The sequence below is a fragment of the Limanda limanda genome, chromosome 7 (assembly GCF_963576545.1).
Source record: "Limanda limanda chromosome 7, fLimLim1.1, whole genome shotgun sequence".
Lineage (NCBI taxonomy): Eukaryota > Metazoa > Chordata > Actinopteri > Pleuronectiformes > Pleuronectidae > Limanda > Limanda limanda.
This window is the reverse complement of record NC_083642.1, coordinates 8,827,702-8,843,930: the sequence shown is the minus strand read 5'-3', so window position 1 is coordinate 8,843,930 and position 16,229 is coordinate 8,827,702. Positions and strand designations below refer to the sequence as shown.

The 16,229-nt window shown below is 41.1% G+C and overlaps 1 protein-coding gene across 1 annotated transcript; it reads left to right on the top strand.

Annotated features, from left to right (window-relative positions):
- Nucleotides 1-2,665: 2,665 nt before the first annotated feature.
- LOC133004686 (cadherin-like protein 26) lies at nucleotides 2,666-9,234 on the top strand. Its single transcript, XM_061074159.1, has 17 exons — nucleotides 2,666-2,692; nucleotides 3,233-3,292; nucleotides 3,385-3,480; nucleotides 3,590-3,742; nucleotides 3,848-3,986; nucleotides 4,431-4,600; nucleotides 4,707-4,838; nucleotides 4,936-5,121; nucleotides 5,239-5,510; nucleotides 5,693-5,835; nucleotides 5,946-6,176; nucleotides 6,265-6,486; nucleotides 6,605-6,729; nucleotides 6,853-6,927; nucleotides 7,771-7,836; nucleotides 8,594-8,677; nucleotides 8,998-9,234. The coding sequence occupies exons 1-17, from the start codon at nucleotides 2,666-2,668 to the stop codon at nucleotides 9,232-9,234; spliced, it is 2,418 nt and encodes an 805-aa protein (XP_060930142.1).
- The last annotated feature ends 6,995 nt before the right edge of the window (nucleotides 9,235-16,229 follow it).

The following is a 16,229-nucleotide window of genomic DNA, read 5'->3' as shown; positions in this document are numbered from 1 at the left end:
TAATATATTTTCCCCAGTAATATCATCGAAACTTACCTGACTCGTCCTGCACACTACACTAGGCCTCAATAGCCCTGCTGTAGTGTGAAGGATGCTGGGAGTTATCTGTGCACGTGATGGAAGAATGCACAGTGGAGGGTTGAAACTCAACGTGCAGTGTGTGCTGCAGTCCATACATCTTTAGAATAGAGTTTTGAATGATGTTTTTATTGCTCAGCGTTTAATTTGCATAGTTTTTTTTTTTTTTCAAAATTCCCAAAATTCCCGAGCTTAATATTCCCGAGGAAAGTTTCCGGAAAGTTTCCGGAAATTTACCGAAAACTTTCCGCCCCTTTGCAACCCTAGTCATAAGCTTTACTTTGCTTGGTTGAAGATTGATTGAATGCACTGAAATAATTGTCATGCTCTGTTGATTTTGAATCTGTGTCTTTGGCCAGTTACTGGGTGTGTTGGCTTTTATTTGTTTTGGTACTTTGCTGCAATGAGAGTGTTGCAACGCCTCAGTGCAAACCTGTGTTTCTATCTATTCTATGTTTTTACTACAATTATAAGAACCTAATAGAAGGTTAACTGTGGATACTGGGAATAGTTATGGTGCAAGCAATGTTTTATTTCTGGAAGTGATTTATTTCCCAGAGCACCATTTTATAAGAGTTTCTTGTTTGTGACGGACCAGCAGAGATTTGACTGGTTGACAGCTTCTGACTACACGGCCAAGAGGGCAAACTGTGCAGGGATCATTCATCGTCCCATTGTGTTTTCAGATGATCAACATGAGGCAGAAATTAGTAAAATCAAACAAAAAAGTTCATTTTCCTCTTACAATTAATCGTTTGCCGTGTGCATGTGCAGACGGTTTGGAGTATCATGAAAGGAGCTGTGATTGTAAATGCATGCTGTTTTTGTTCTTGTTCGGCACCTGTTGAGTCTGACAGTTGAGTGTTTGTCTCGTGAAGAGTGAGGAATTTCCTTGTTTATGCCGCATACAAAGTGTGTGTTTGTGTGGGTGGGTCATGGTGTGGGCGTGTGGATGTGTACGGTAGATGTGGACCATCAACATTTAAAGACAACCATTTTGCAGTGTTATTAATGTTGTGCATCTCGTACTCACTCCCACATCTTGCTATGGACGGAATAAAAATAAGGCTAAACCAGTTGAATTTGGTGTATGTGGTTTTCTGTCTTTCTTTTCCTCACTAGTTGTGGCTTCTAAACCTCCTTCAGAGCAGTTAAAAATTAAACGTGACATAAAAAGGAATGCTTAACATGCCTGCAAAAACAGAGCTCTCCAAACTCCAAGTTTAAATAATAACCACATCACTTCCCATAGCAACATGTAAAAGTCCTGAAAATGCAGAGTTGAGGAACTTTGGCCCAGGACAATTGAAACATACAACTTGTTGACCCCAGTCTTACTCTGCTTTCGAAGCAACTGAACACTAGCGTGACTGATCCAACAATATCCTCAAAGTCAACATTAGTTGATCCCTCCTTTCTAGTTCAACCTGTTTGTCCCCCTTCAGTTTTCAAACATCACTATAGCTCGAGTCAACTTCCGCTTTCATGTCATCTGTGACATACCACCTTCAAACGGGAGGCATCTCGGCCTCAACAATACCTCAGCTTGTAGTGTAGGAGTCACGCACAATCACAACATCTATTACAGAAGGAGGTTTGAACTCTGGCCCGTGTTCACCATGACCCTGTTTAAACATGGCGTCAACATCAGTGATCCTTTCACAAGTGGACAGCTCTTACAGGCTTGGACACACCCTTGATGTATTGAGGACGGATTAGAGGTCATTTGTCATAACTCAGACCACATTCACCTGCAACAATTTACTCAAGAATTTACAAGTATTTTCACACTTCCCAGCGCCCATACATTGAACTATTTGCGGCCACCACCACAATAATAATATTTTAAAATCGTCAATGTGACTTTAAAATCAATATATAAAATATTGTTGCACTGTAAAGCTATGTGCATTGTTACGCTAAGCCCCTCCTAGCTCCATTCTCTCACAGACACATTGACATTAGATTCATACATCTAGTTGACATGGCTCCAAAAACATGATTTGGTCCTAGTGGGTTTTAATGTGAAAAGGACAAACTTATAGCACCCACAGCCATGCCAGATGCAATCGCTAAACTTTGCATGTGACTTTTGTGACCAATCGCTGGACACATTTGATCAAAACAAACATTCACTGTGTCCTTGACCTATTGTTTCAGACTGTTCCCTAAATTCTTTTTAATGGGCCCTTATCAAAAAAACTAACAATTAAGTAAAACTTAAATGGCACTTACTAATTGCACTTTGTAGTTTTGCTTTATTTTTTGAAGAAATTGTACTATCTTGATTCTTGTTGTTTTGGGTTTGTACCCTCGGGGTTGAATGCACTTGTTGTAAGTCGCTTTGGATAAAAAAGCGTCAGCTAAATGAAATGTAATGCAATGGACTATGGCCCACTGTATTGCACTTTTGAGTTTAGACACTAGGTGGGGCGCAACTCACCGTGACCTGCCAGCTGTCCCTCAGAACGATGAACAACATCAGCCAACCTGCTGCCTGCTGGTATTGTGGGCTGTTGCACTCTAACTCAGCTAATTGACTCTTTCGGAGCACTCCCACAGAGCACATAGGACAGAGTGGATCAGGATGAGGACTTTTTCCCTGCTTCTGCTGGTAAGTTAAATTGGGTAAAAGATTTGGTTCACAATGAACACGATGAACAAGGTGAATGTTTGTTTTTTTGGCAAACTTGTAAACACATGTACTGAGTGTCTAGTTGTTGACCGTCAAAGTGTTATTTTTAAGTTTAGGTTTATCAAACAAAACCAGTTGCATGGATATGCTATGAAATGCAAGTTGTGGACATGGTAATAGCATGAGTGCAGTTTTTTTTTATAGTTATTGATTTTGTTTTACAGTTATTGATTCAAACGTCTTCAATGACTTTACCTTTAACTTGAATGGTAAACTCAATTTACAGGACTTCTTCTCTTGCTTTGGTTTCCCATCACAGTCTAAAGTCGTAGAGATTAGATTAAGTGGAAACCGTATTTGTTGCCCATATGTGCATGTGAACGTGGTTCTGCATGTTGTGGACATATATACATAGATGTTAACTGAATAACTAAATACAGTGAATCAAATTCAGGGGGTGTTGGAGAGACAGTGATACATCAAAGGAGTTATATTGGATCACTTTTCTTCTCATTGTAGGCTGCATTAGCAGCCCTGGCAGAGTCTGGACATGGGAAGCACAAGAGGCGTGCTAAGCAGGTAATTACTTTGCGTTTGGAATTGTAAACTTCAGCTAAAATGGTTTGATGTGAGCAAAAATGATAACAGCTATGAACTTTACTAATCCACAGGAGCTTTTGCTGCGTTCTAAAAGAAGGTGGGTTTTGTCTACGATCGAACTAACAGAGGAAGAACCTGTCGATGGGGAAAGAACACTTGTTTCAAAGGTGAAGACTTTTTTTGGTAGAGGAAATTACCAAACAGTGTGGCAGCTCGTTCTTGTCTGGCTCCGACATGCAAACAATATCAACTCAGTTGTGTGTGTTTGGACTCTAGATGTTTAATGACCAGAAAAAAGAAGATGATCATGACTCAAAGTTCCATCTCAGTGGAAAGGGTGTGGATGACGGCTTTTTTCAAATCAATGAATTAAACGGAGAGGTTTATCTCTTAAAAAAAGTTGACAGAGAGAAAAACCCCCATTTCGAGGTGAGTTTCATACTGGAATACCAGAATCTCTGACAGTAGATCAACTTTCATTGACTTTTTTTGTAACCCCTGCAAATCATCGTTCATGTGTTCTTTTACTCACAGATGAAGTTTGAAATCTTGACGAAAGGCCTTTCAGCAGACGATCCACTAACTATAATTGTAGATATAGCAGACATCAATGACAATGCACCTATTTTTAAGAATCTTCCCGTGATTTTCAATGTAAAGGAGAACACAGAGGGTGAGTATGCAGTTGTGCATGACTCATAGAATATGCATGTTTTCTTCTTGCAGTCACTATTATCACACATAAAACTAGAAGGGTGCTCGTAGAGCGCAAACCTCTGCCAAGGCTAACGCCCTATCTCACCACGTTAAAGAAAAACAAAATCCTTAATCCATTTTTCCAGATCGACTTAAAAAATGAATGGGTTCTTCCTTGGGTTGTGCTCCCACCCCTCTAGAGTTATCCTGTTGCTATGGCTATATAAAGAGTTCCCACAAAGTCTAGATGGTCAAATGGAGATGTGAGATAATACTCGTTTCTGTTCAATAATCAAATCTGGTCTTTATCTTTTAACCTGTCTCGCACTCATGCTGGGTTCTTGTTCATCTTGTTCCTCACTTGCTACTTTAATATAACTCGTTAATTCTTTTGTGCTTCCATTTCCTCAATGTCCTCAAGGGATCTTGCCAGTGGTGCTGGAGGTTTCTGACAAGGATCAAAAGGACACACCTAACTCTGAAGTCACCATCACTATGGTTAAACAGGAACCGGCAGAGCCCAAGATTGAGTTGAAACAGCTCAGTGACACAAAGGCCCAGCTCACATTTAAAGGATGTTTTGACTACGATGTGAGGATCTGTGACCTACTTTGGGCAGCTGGATATAAACAGGCTTACACATTCATACAGATTTTTCAATATGATGTTTTTAAAATATCATACACATCTGTTACAGAAAATCAAGACATATAAAGTTACGGTTAAAGCAGAAGATCATGGGAAACCTAAAACTTTATCCTCCACTGCTGTTGTGACTCTCAATGTTGTTGACACAAACACCCATCCACCAAAGTTCAAGAACAAAAAGGTAAGGATTATCATCATCCTCATCCTAATTATTATTATTAAAGTTTATCTTTGGGCTGACATATGATGTTAAAGATAAATCTGTCCTGTCTGTCCAGTTCTATGGTGAGGTGTATGAATCCCAGCCCAAAAAGGACGTCTTGAGAGTCGAAGTAGAAGACAAAGACACTCCACACACTCCTGGATGGCGGGCCAAATATTTCTTCGTTGACAAAAAAGAGGAAGAATTTTTCCAAATTGAAACTGACCCCGAAACAAATGAAGGTATTCTGAACTTCATCAAGGTAATTCAGCTCATCTCAATCCATTAGAAAACTTTTCTATTCCCATTGAAGCAAGTCAAGAATGTTTCATGAATATACGTTGCACCAGTATTGATCTAAACCTGCATGTCTTTTCAGGGGAAGGATTATGAGAGGACAATTAATATAACCTTGGAGATAGGAGTAGAGAACGAAGAACCCCTTTTTGTTTGTGCAGACAAATCAACCGGCACAGTCACACTTCCACCTATAGATAAAATCAACGTCACAATAAAAATGTTTGAAGTCAATGACGCACCGCAGTTTGAGACAGAGAAAATTGATGTGTACCTAAAGGAAGAAGAGGAGCCGGGGAAGTTGCCGTTCAAACCAACGGTTACTGATCCGGACTCTGACCTTAAGAGCATCAGGTTGGTGCCAAATAAGTTTATATCTACTAAATTTGTTTCCACATTTCGCATCAAGAACAATTTTTCAACAAGCTCCTTTCTCTTTGGAGGATTTCTTTCATTTCTGCGTCGGCCGTTTGTCAGAAACATCATCAATCTAATATGTTCTGCTCCACTCTCAAATATCTCCTCTCTGTGATCAGGTTTTTGCTGTTAGAAGATCCAGCGGGTTGGCTGACCATTGACCCGATTTCAGGAAAAGTCACATCAGTGAAGAATATGGACAGAGAATCACCCTTTGTTGAGAAGGGCATTTACAAAGCAGTCATCTGTGCCATTGATGACGGTATGAAGGAGTTCTACTTTGTATTGTAATCAAACGAAAGCTGTAAAATATGATTCATTGGTAAACTGGGTTCATCAGGTGATAGTTTTTTCTTTACCTTGGTTACCAAGGTGAACCTCCAGCCAGCAGTACATGCCCGCTGCTGATCCACCTGGGGGATGTCAATGACAACAAGCCAAAGCTGGCAAGCAAAAGCGTCATTTTGTGTGGAAACAAGGGCGACAGGGCCATGGTGCCTGTCATGGACCAAGATGATCCTCCATACAGTGGGCCCTTTGCCTTTTCTCTGGGAGGTGATGATACAAATCTGGAGCAGCAATGGAAACTAGACCCTGATGTTGGTTAGTATGTAGCTTTGCACCCACGTCAATGAAATAAATAGTTCCAACCAAAAAGACACTATTAAACTTTCTTGACGTTCTTCTCCAGGTACGGAAGGCGGCCTTGTTAGCCTGAAGCCACTTGCTTATGGCAACTACTCTGTGCCACTGAAGATTGAGGACCAACAGGGCATGGGCGCACAAGATACCGTCAATGTGATAGTGTGCGACTGTGGGGAATCAGATGTTTGCCCAGCCAGAGGGCCGCTATCAACCAGCCTCGGGGCCGCTGGTGTTGGATCGATTATTCTGGGATTGCTCATATTTTTATGTGAGTATAGAGCAGTCAATGGATACATTAATGAAACCACAAAGTTCCTGCTCAATAAACCAACTGTTCCTTGAAAACACAACATGTTCTTAAATGTTAATTTGATGTGTGTCTGCAGTGCTGCTCCTCGTCTTTATATGTAAGTGTGGAGAAGGGGCGATGAAACACATCACCCTCCCGTACGATGAGGGCAGCCAGACCCTTATGAAGTACAACGAAGAAGGAGGCGGCGCTGCAAGCACAGTGAGTTGGTTGTGTGCTATGTTCAACTTAGTGGGAGTAAGGCAGTGACATTATATGCTATATTTCTACCCAGTTTGAGGGGGTCTGCACTGTTATTTAATGTGTTTTCTCCCTATCTGCCAGGCTATGCCTTCTATGCCCTGGCTATCTTCAAATGGTGTAACTGTGACAGACAGCCAGAAACTGGCCAGCGGGCAGGTACGCCTGATACCGCCACTCTCACCTCTCGTTCCCTTTTTTTTCTTGGTCGACCATTTGATGGTTTCCACTGGTCGTCTTGGTGTTTGAGCACAGAACCAGGAAACTCATTGTTTAGAATTTATTTTGGATTTTGTAATGGCTCTCGATCCAGAGGCAAAGCTCCTAAAAACATTTACAGAAAGAGAGCGACAAAATGATTGTGAAGGTAGAAGAATGAATATGCTTGGTTCTTGTTTTCTTCCTTTTAGAACTTTTCAAGGAATACAAGCAGGAGCAACAGCTACCTGGTAAGTGGTGTTCTCTAACGATGGAACTTCTGTTAATAAGTAGGCAAAAATAACAAGGAATTTGAAAAACCCCAGGTAACCATGAAGGGAGGCTCCACCAGCTACATGCAGTCTTTCAGCATGCGGTCAAATATACTCCTCCCTGAGGTCTTACGTGTTAGCGTGGGTTCAATTTTAGGGTCGGTCCAAAGTCAGGTGTCTAATAGACCTAAGTAGGCAAACCACAAGGAAAACAGGTTAGAAAACACAAGTCTTAACCGTGATGGTAAATTTCCGACAGCTCTAATCCAGTTGCTTTTCTTTGTATATCTAACTGAGCCTATGGGATGAACGCAGATGTGTGATTTACTATGGAGGTTCAATGGTATGCGGTTGACATATGTATCACTTTGATTACAGGGTTTGTGTGATTTGTGTGACAAGTAGCTCACAGGGTGAACTTTACCAGTATAGCCAGATACCAGACATTTTAAGTAACCTGGAGAACCTGCAAGGAGGGACTTCTTACACATTTTAAAGGGGTCTGCTTAACACATCTTCTCTGCTCAAATAGATAAACAGAGCGGATCAGGTCATGATCCACAATGTGGGTAAATTCAACACGGCAGGGTCCATCATGGTGAGTAATAAATAGTTTTCTGGGTTTGAGAGTCTATAAAACAAAGACTTGTGACCTGTGGATTTTAAAGGAATAGTTTAAAGTAGCACAACTTGTTGAAATGGGGATTTCTGATAAAACGTGTGTAGTTGTAACAGGCCTTGTTCTTGTTCTACTACGCTCCTCCACCCCCGAGTTAACCTTAATGTGTGTCACTGACAGAGTCATTCTAACATGAGCGAAATGGAAATGCATCAGTGGGACACTCGCAGATTTCTTGGAGGGCAGAGCATGGTGAGTGCACACTTTGATTTATTAATTTGTGTTGTGATTAACAATTCGCTGTCTATTGCCTTTATATATATATACTTCTGTTTACGCACAAACTTTTTTCACCGTTTCAAGAGAGTAAAATGAATCACCTGATTGGGAAACTAATCAACTTTGATGGTCTCCACTGGTCGTATTGGTGTTTGAGCACAGAACCAGGAAACTCATTGCTTAAAATATGTTTTGGATTTTGTAATGGCGCTCGATCCAGAGGAAAATGTCCTCAAAACATTTACAGAAAGAGAGCGACAAAACGATTGTGAAGGCAGAAGGTAGAAGAATGAATATTCTTTGTACTTGTTTTCGTCCTTTTAGAACTTTTCAAGGAATACAAGCAGGAGCAACAGCGACCGGGTAAGTGGCGCTCTCTAATGATCGAACTTCATTTCATGAGTAGGCAAAAATGTAATTTCTTTGACTTGTTAACAAGGCATTTGAAAAACCCCAGGTACCCATGAAGGGAGGCTCCACCAGCTACATGCAGTCTTTCAGCATGCGGCCAAATATCCTCCTCCCTGATCTCATCGAAAGGGTAAGATCACACAGAGCTGAACGCCAGGCATCCTCTCTTAATGCTTTCATAAAGCACTCGTCTTAACTGATTACCAAATTCAACAAGCTGTACAGGTTGCAGAGCACTGACTGATGGACGGGACACAACAATGATTTAGTGAATGAGAATAAATTCAATAAAAAGCATATGCAGGACATGATGAGAACGAAATCCCTATGATGTTTTACTGCCTTTGCCTTAAGCAATGTAAGAAAGAGTCACACTGAGTGACTTTGCACATGCATTCAGCTCTTTTTGACAAACTGACCCAGAAAATCTATTTTTACTCAATTCCACAGAGAATCCACTTGGTTGATGGAGACATTATCGACCACCCGATGCAACAGCCCGTTGATTATGCCTATGAGGGTCAGAACAGCGAATGTCAGTCACTGGATAAGCTGTCCCTCAGCAACCTGGGAGATGATACAGACTTTCTGAATGATTTAGGGCCAAAGTTCATGACCTTGGGCAACATCTGTCACCAAACAGCTTCAGACAACAACACAGATTTGAGGGTCACAGATGGAATTTGAGTTTTACATCAAGTAAGGCACTCGTTTCCAGTAAATCTTGACAGGGTAGAGTGGGATTATCTTTTTTTTACTTTAGGGAAATTTGGTTTTGGGGAAAATTTTGTTTCATGGGTCAGGTTATTATATGCTTCTCCTCAGGCTTGGGTCAGGACAAATGGCACCAATTCTGAATATTTTCAGTTACATCGTTCTACAAGGCAGGGTTGCCCTTTAAGTCCGCTCTTATTTGCCATTGTGATGGAGCCTCTAGCAATTGCTCTGCGGTCTCATCCTGATATATGTGGTATAGCCAGAAATGGAGTAGAGCTGAAGGTGGCGCTGTACGCGGATGATATTTTGTTGTTTTTGTCCCATCTGTCACGTTCTATTCCTGCAGCCCTCTCAGTCCTAGACAAATTTAGTAGATTCTCAGGATATAAGCTTAATCTGGGCAAAAGTGAAATGTTTACTGTTAATGGAGAGGTTAATGACGATTCACTTCAACTCCCAAATGTACCATTTAAGATTGTGAACTCTGGCTTTGTTTATCTCGGAGTACATGTTACCAAAACGTTGGCTAATATCTATAGGAATAATTATCTCTCTCTGCTCACAAAAATTAAACAAGATTTTGAGCGATGGTCGCTACTTAATCTTTCCATAGCTGCCAGCATCAATGCAATTAAAATGAACATTTTCCCGCGCTTTTTATATTTATTCCAATGCATTCCGATCTTCCTTCCTCTTTCATTCTTTCGTAAAGTAGATAGTCTTATTCTTGATTTTATTTGGAACAGAAAAACTCCTAGGTTGCGTTTACAAGTCTTACAGAGGCCCAAGGCTCTGGGCGGAATGGTGTTGCCAAACTTCCTTTACTATAATTGGGCAACAAACATTAGAAATTTGAACTATTGGGTTAATTATGAAGATATTGAGGTCCCTCCATCATGGTTGATCCTGGAAGCAAATTCTGTTCATCCGGTATCATTGAAAGCCTTACTGTACTCTCCCTTGCCTTTTTCTATTTCTGGTTATACTAACAATGTGATTGTGGCCTCCAGTATTAAAATATGGACTCAATTTAGACGTCATTTTGGCCTGCAAACACTTTCTATTGGTGCTCCACTTGCAACTAATCCTACTTTTCCCCATCGTTATTGGATAGCACTTTCTCTATATGGCCTAGGCTGGGCATAAAAACTCTTAGAGACATGTATCTCGATTCCATTTTTGCTTCCTAAAGGACATTTTTTTAGATATCTTCAAATTCAAAATTTTGTCCGTAGCTCATTCCCACAATACCCTGCTCTTCCTAGGCCTTCAGATCTCGAAACATTTCTGAAGCCTCTGTCTTCATTAAAGGGGGCAATCTCTTCTATTTATTTAAATATTCATAACCTTCGTCAAGGCTCTTCTATTGTATTTAAAACAGTTTGGGAGACAGATCTTGGTGAGGTGATTTCAGATGATGTTTGGGAGGGGATTTTACGGAGGGTACATAGATCTTCAATCTGTGCTGGGCACAGCTTTATGCAATGCCGAATCCTCCATCAAGCTCACTACACTAAAGCTCGGCTTGCAAGAATATTTGATACAGTGTCTCCCCTATGCGAACGATGTCAACAAGCCACAGCAAATTATTCACATATGTTTTGGAGCTGTTCCTCTCTGGCTAGATTTTGGTCTGAGATCTTTAGTACTTTATCCAAGGTAATTGGAAAGGATGTTTCTCCCAATGCCTTAACTGTCCTGTTTGGTGTATGGCCTTTCCCACTTACTCTTTCCCCAGCTGATAAGGACTTGATAGCATTCACAACTCTGCTGGCCAGGAGGTTGATATTACTAAAATGGAAATCCCGAGTCCCACCAACCTATACTCACTGGGTTAAGGAGGTGCTCTATTTTCTTAAATTAGAAACAATTAGACTGACTTTGATTGGTAAGGCTGTTTTTTTTGAGAAGTCCTGGAATCCCTTTCTGTCTTATGTCAATAGCACAAGCTGTCGGATCACTGTGAGCTAAGTACTGCCTTGCTGAACTTGTGTTTCTTTTCTTTTCTTTCTTTTATTATAATTTTTTTTTTCTCTCTTAATTTTTTATTTAATTTATTTTTATTTTTTAGTATTGATCATATATATTTAATTATTCATTCATTTATTTTTAGTATTACTATTATATTGTTGTTATTATTATTATTATTAAGATTTATGTCATCTATTCTTTGCAATTCTTGATTTTTCAACAATATGTGCTCATCTGTTGGGGCTGGGTGCCGGAGGGAGGGGGGTTGGGGGTTGGTATCTGTTCTGTGGTATGTTGGAATAACATTTGTAATTGTTATTGATGGAACAGTATTGTTTGTTTGTTAAATATGTAAAAAATTCAATAAACAGATTGTTAAAAAAATAATAATAATAATAATCCAGCACTTAAAAAAAAGTAAGGCACTCTTCTTTACCCTGCACGTCAGAATTGGATGTGTGTTTGTGTGTGTGTGTTTGTGTCCCACACAAACAGACCGCCAAACAACGCAGGGGCGGATTTCATCAAACTTAGATATACTACTTGGGAGAGTATCTCCAGGCGATTAGTTTTTGGAGTAGTTCAGTCAAAGGTCAAAGTTAAGGTCCACAAAAACATGTTTCCTAACATAACTCTGTGAATAATAGTAGAAAATATTATGTTGATCAGAAAATGACTCCCCTTCGTATGATGTCATTTGATAGGTGTCATGAAGACGTCAGAACATGCATAGTTCATTGTAGTTCGAGCTATCTCTGCATCCTATAGGACTATAGACATGACCGGAGACTTGTATCGATAGAAAATGAATTTATAATCATATGGTAGGAATGACGTCATCATGGAGACAATATGAAGTCAGAAAAGCATCTACACATCTCAGCTCTCCAGCGGCAGGCATGTTTGTTGAAAACAAATTCAACCCAAGCGCTCTTTGGTGACGTGGTTGATTACGTTACTGTTGATCATCTGTCCACTATCGTATAAAGCCCGCCCTGACAATTTGATTAGTCCAAACAGCTTCTGTTCGGGCATAGTTTCTCCCCAACGGATCAACGCCAGACCGAACTTCCCGACCTCAAATGTTGTGGACGGGGCTAAGTTCGTCTGGCACCCAGGCTACCATTTCATAAGAGTTTCTTGTTGATGTGACGGACCAGCATGTGTGTTCGTGTGGGTGTGTCAGGATGTGGGCCTGTGGATACGGACGGTAGATGTGGACCATGAACATTAAAAGACAACCATTTTGCAGTGTTATTAATGTTATGCATCTCGTACCCACTCCCACATCTTGCTATGGACGGAATAAAAATAAGTCTAAACCAGTTGAATTTGGTGTATGTGGTTTTCTGTCTTTCTTTTCCTTACTAGTTGTGGTTTATAAACCTCCTTCAGAGCAGTTAAAAATTCAACGTGACATAAAAAGGAATGCTTAACATGCCTGCCAAAACAGAGCTCTCCAAACTCCAAGTTTAAATAATAACCACATCACTTCCCATAGCAACATGTAAAAGTCCTGAAAATGCAGAGTTGAGGAACTTTGGCCAAGGACCATTGAAACACACAGCTTGTTGACCCTAGTCTTACTCTGCTTTCAAGGCAACTGAACACCAGCGTGACCGATCCAACAATATCCTCAAAGTCAACATTAATTGATCCCTCCTTTCTAGTTCTACCTGTTTGTCCCCCTTCAGTTTTCAAACATCACTATAGCTCGAGTCAACTTCCGCTTTCATGTCATCTATGACCAGTGTTGGGAAGGATACTTTCAAAACGTATTCCGTTACAGAATACAGAATACATGCACAAAAATGTAATCTGTAACGTATTCCATTACATTAACTAATCTGAGTAACGTATTCTGAATACTTGGAATACTTCCGGTTTGTATTGCATTTTTTAAGGGTATGATTGCGGCGTTGTTATAGTCAGGGGAGCAGCAGCAGTTTAAACTCTCTCTCCACCGATGCTGCGGGCCCGCTGGATGTCCGGCTCCCATCCACTCCCACCTCTGTGCCGGTCCCACCGGAGGCTGAAGTGCAGCGCCAGAGCAAGGCTGCCTCGCGTCGTGCAGCGATTGTTTCGGCGTCGGGTCTATTTTTTGCGCTTGACGCGAGCATATCGCTCCAGGAAACACACTGAAAAATGATTTTAAACGATATTGATGACATATTTTATATGATATAAATGATAAAGCATGCATCCCATAGTTTGTATTCCCCTTCTGTTGTCCTGGAGTTTTAAATTTACCAATTTGACCGATCACAATATTAAATGCCCCCCTCCATACAGACACACAAGCAGTCATAAAGATAAAAAGCGGGGGGGCGTAGAATACGTAATTTACCCTCGACACCCGACATTGAACGGAGCAAACAGCGGAGAAGTTCTTGAAGATAGATGACATTAAATTGGGACGCTGTTGCAGTTAATGTTGGAGCAACAAGTGACCATATGCTTTTATACTACTAGGTCAACGGGTGATATTATCAGCGCTGCCCGGCGCTTCAGCGTCCGGTGTGAACCCGGCGTGCCTCGCTGCTCTCCTGCAGAGCCATGACAGCGGAGCTCTGGAAGCGCAGGTCGGTCTTCTCTCACCAGGTGCCTGTAACGGTCCCGAGCTGGTAGCGGTGAGGCTCTTTCACGCCGCCGGGGCGCTCTTACGGCAGCCCTGGTCTCCAGCTGCTTCCTGGGGGCTTTGCCTCCGGTGGATTTACGAGAGAGTGAATAAACTCGAGAAGTACCGTCATGTAATCCACTGATTTCAACAATGTAACTGTATTCTGAATACCATCTATTTAATTTGTAACGGAATACAGTTACTCATAATTTGTATTCTAAATACGTAACGCCGTTACATGTATTCCGTTACTCCCCAACACTGTCTATGACATACCACCTTCAAACGGGAGGCATCTCCGCCTCAACAATACCTCAGCTTGTAGTTTTGGAGTCAGCTCTTACAGGCTTGGACACACCCTTGATTGGGATCCGTCATCAATGTACATGATCGCTGCCAACATGAAGTGAGATTAGGCATATAATCAGTTGAGGTCGATGAATATTCTACTGAAGACTGGAGGAGATTGGGGTTCTGTGCGTCACTGAAGGACACCTGACTGGAAGAGAAGAGAAGGGATTTTAAAGTTTGACAGTTGCTGAATGATTGGCTGAAGAGACCGCGCCAGACCTGATTGGACATTTAGGAACACCCACAATCAGCTGATCACTATGCAGGTTAAGTGCTCCGTTACGATCAGCTGATCGTCTGCAGCTTAAGTCTTCCTCACTGAACTTACGCTAAGCTTCATAACTCAGACCACATTCACAGGTGGTCTGGGGAGGCATGTGGCCCCATTCTTTTAGCTGAGTGAACACGAATATGTCCTGGGCTCCAATAATCAACCGCCTATACTTACCAGACCTGGAAAGTTTACTCAAGAATTTACAAGTATTTTCACACTTCTCAGCGCCCAAACATTGAACTTTTTGCCGCCGCACCACAATAATAATATGACTTTAAAATCAATATATCAAATATTGTTGCACTGTAAAGCTGTGCGCATTGTTTCGCTAGGCCCCTCCTAGCTCCATTCTCTCACAGACACATTGACAATGGAGCCATACATATAGTTGACATGGCTCCAAAAACATGATTTGGTCCTCGCAAACAGAGCTAAAATGCTTGCCTATTTGCAAATGGGGCGTGGAAGTGAAATCTGATTATGAGTAGTACAGGACACACATTCATATTGGGTTTTAATGTGAAAAGGACAAACTTATAGCATCCACAGCCATACCAGATGCAATCACTAAACTTTGCATGCGAGTAGTTGTGATCAAAATGAATGCAAAGTTCAAAGAGGGTCGGGTCTTCCCCCTGAGTAATGAGTGCTCATGTAATGTCTGTACACTGAGTCATAGTTAGTTGGAAAGTCAACTTATTTAGAAAACCATAGATCCATTGCAATATGGATCTATGGTTTAGTTTAGTTCCATCGTGATACAGTAGTTGTACGGATTCAAGTTTATCCTCTTCCAGACATTAGATGGAATATTGAGAGTATTTAACAATGAGGACGACCAGTGTGAATTAGGAACACATTCATCTGAGGTCCTGGATACTGAAACATAACAGACACCTTGCCAAATTCTGTATTGTACGTCTATTAGCCTTCTGAGTAGTAAGCACGTTGTGAATCATTATTATGTTATTCTTTCTTCATTCTTTTGTGACCGATCGCTGAACACATTTGATCAAAACAAACATTCACTCTGTCATCGACCTATTGTTGCAGACTGTTCCCTAAATTCTCAGGTGGCACTCACCTTGAAGGGAGAGGCGGGGTGGCACTAAAACTTGCCAATTATTATTGCCTGTGACAACCTAGACACGGTCGAGCTCTCATTATTTGAAAAGTTAGATAATTGTGCCGTTAACGTGTAAGATGTTATCCTATTTCATTTGATGTGTCTACGAGACAACATGAGTGCAACAGAAAAGCACAAATGTGTGTCTATATCCAGTGTGTGTGTATGGTAATGAAGTACTGAATGTATGTGACTGGTTCAATGAGTGAGAGTGAGGTGCAATGTGTCAGTGACTTTTAGATCTTATTCCAATCACTAACCAATACTTACAGGACATGAATCCAGGATTTTTGTAATGTATATATGAGAATGACATGTTAACCTGAGCCGTGCCATGTCTCCCAGTACACCCTGTGTTCACTTCAGTCACTTTATCGTATTCACAAAAACACTCTCCCAAAATAAAGTCACATTTGGAAGTGATAGGAAATGTTCATGACGCTCATCTCCACTGGGTCTAAGTGTAAGTAGAGAAAAAAAGGTATCACGTTGCACAGCTGCATGCATGAACAACGCCAGCCAACCCGCTGCCTGCTGGTATTGTGGGCTGTCGCACTCTAATTAAAGCTGCATTGACTCTTTCGGAGCATTCCCACAGAGCACATTGGACAGAGTGGATCAGG

Coding starts and splice junctions, on each gene's coding strand:
- LOC133004686 (XM_061074159.1), top strand. CDS start 2,666: ATGAGGACTTTTTCCCTGCTTCTGCTG. Junction 3,987..4,430: donor TGTAAAGGAGAACACAGAGG/GTGAGTATGCAG, acceptor AATGTCCTCAAG/GGATCTTGCCAGTGGTGCTG. Junction 6,487..6,604: donor GGGATTGCTCATATTTTTAT/GTGAGTATAGAG, acceptor GTGTGTCTGCAG/TGCTGCTCCTCGTCTTTATA.